Raw genomic sequence first — 2,081 nt, forward strand, 5'->3', positions numbered from 1 at the left:
GAAAAGCATTTCACTTGTACTTTATAAGAATCTATTAATTTTTTTCCAACTCAAAATTGTAGGTCAAAGGATCCTTTTTATAAGAACATTGGAGTTGTGACACTGGTCAAAAGACTAACCACAACTGTAAAAATTAAAACGCTGGGGAACTGGGCTCAATTCCCTAGAGCCCTTGTAACATTTGCTGCTGCTCAAACACTTTGCTCTACTCAGCAGTTATTTTTGTTGTATTAAACATTTGTTTTGTCATGGAGCTTAAATCCATAACTGATACAGATCAATACTGATTGTCTCCTATGCAGATGACTGTGAAAAAAACGCTTTCAAATTTCCGGAGGACCCATCATGACAACTGGCAGGAGCATAAACAGCAGTTCACGGATGACCAGCTACTAGTGCTTACTGACCTCTTGGTTTCACCATGCTATTATGCATAGATAGGTGAGATTATTTGTTTTGACACAAGTTGACAGAAACATTAGTCTTATGAAATCTCTTCTAGCTCTTCAGTCTAGCCTGGAGAGTAGGGAGGAATCCCTAACCACAGGGAAAATGAAACAGCCACATGTGAGTCCCTTGCACCTCCAGTGGTCTGTTCAAGATCAGATTTATTTTGGTTGAATATTGTCCATCTTTCTGTGTGTCCCTGTATTACACTAGTGTTTTGCTAAGACACTTAAACTTGTTTTCTTGAATATTGATGTTCCTTTTCTCCATTTTCTGCCAGCTGGCTGCCTTTTAAATGACTGGCAGTTTCACTAAAGGCAAGGTACTTGGTACTTTGTACTTCTGATGCCTCTGAGGACTTTAGCCTACCACCCAGTCCAGTATATCATCTACAGCTCACGATGGGGAATGACTGCCACCAAACTGTTTCCTCTTCCACATTATGGCTTTGCTACCAGGTCTCTTCACACAGGCATGTCCCCAAAGAGTGAATCCATTCCTGGAGTTTCTCTTTGTTACGCTACAAGATTCTGATCTCCATTGTATTGTGATGTTTTGTGACAGTATTCCAAGAGAAATTTTAATTTATGTTTTCATTTTGTTCTGTGGTAATAGCATGAGGCAATAACCTTGTTTTGAACTCTTTCTTCTTTCTTTTCAGGTTTCTCCTGGAAAAAAGTGAAGGTGCAGGAACATTTCTGCAAAATAAAGGAAACTCAAAGAAATTTATCATGTGGAAAACTTTGTGTTGGAAATCCTGATGCCTAATCAAAACCACTTTTAAACACAAACATAAAGACCTGGTTCTATTCAAAAAGAATTTCACCTCCCCAGGGAGCAGCTGTGGGAGCCCCACAGTCTCCCTGTACCTGCGTTTGCAGAGCCTGATTGTGAGTTTATTACAAGACCCTTCTCATTGGCCTGCATTACACATCAGTCTTGTTTCTGCTTTCTTGCACACGGTGACTTACGCTGCACATTTCTTACCCTCTTTTCCTGACCCTTCTTCCCAACTGTTTCTGACATCAAAGATATGCAGAACCAGAGAGTGCTGCAAACCAGAATATTCTCGGTGAAACTCTCCAATTCTGTTGATGCAACTTCTTACCTAGTCAGCATACAACACCAGGAACCTATCTTTCTCAGAGTTTATTTTTCACTACTTGGATTTGAGTGCCCATCAGGTGACGGGCTCTGTATCATTCAGTCCACCTCAGGGCAGAATTGCCTTTTTGTATCTTCCTTGTCAAAATGTAAATAGCTGATCTTCTCTGTGCAGTATAGATGATGGCAGGACAAAATGTGGGGAGTGAAAGCTCTTACTGCCTGGCCAGGTCTTCATAGATAGCTTGACCATGTGTGGAATAAAAATCTATGATAATCTGCATATTTTTAAGGGTGAAAGACTATGGGTGTTTCCACATAATTAGAGCCCACAGGTATGAAATTGTGGACTATCAAGTGATGGCTGAATTCACAGAATGAAATGTATGCGCAGTGTGAAAAGGCACTGAATGGCTGACTATTTTTAGCATATTCCCATAAAGATTGTCACTGTTTGAACAAGCATATCTTGTTCAAAGATTGTGGAAGCTCTGTATTTTTTTGCCTGCGGCTTTGTTCAGAGACTGATA

At 40.2% G+C, this 2,081-nt stretch overlaps 1 protein-coding gene across 1 annotated transcript in view; it reads left to right on the forward strand.

Moving 5' to 3' along the window:
• The window catches only part of PSME4 (proteasome (prosome, macropain) activator subunit 4), a 60,922-nt gene extending 60,485 nt beyond the window's left edge, over nucleotides 1-437 (forward strand). Inside the window, exon 45 of the mRNA XM_009698676.1 lies at nucleotides 303-437. Coding sequence (XP_009696978.1) covers nucleotides 303-437 — 135 coding nt within the window. The remainder of the gene's footprint in view (nucleotides 1-302) is intronic.
• The last annotated feature ends 1,644 nt before the right edge of the window (nucleotides 438-2,081 follow it).

Source organism: Cariama cristata, unplaced genomic scaffold (genome assembly GCF_000690535.1).
Source record: "Cariama cristata isolate BGI_N322 unplaced genomic scaffold, ASM69053v1 scaffold16794, whole genome shotgun sequence".
Taxonomy (NCBI): domain Eukaryota; kingdom Metazoa; phylum Chordata; class Aves; order Cariamiformes; family Cariamidae; genus Cariama; species Cariama cristata.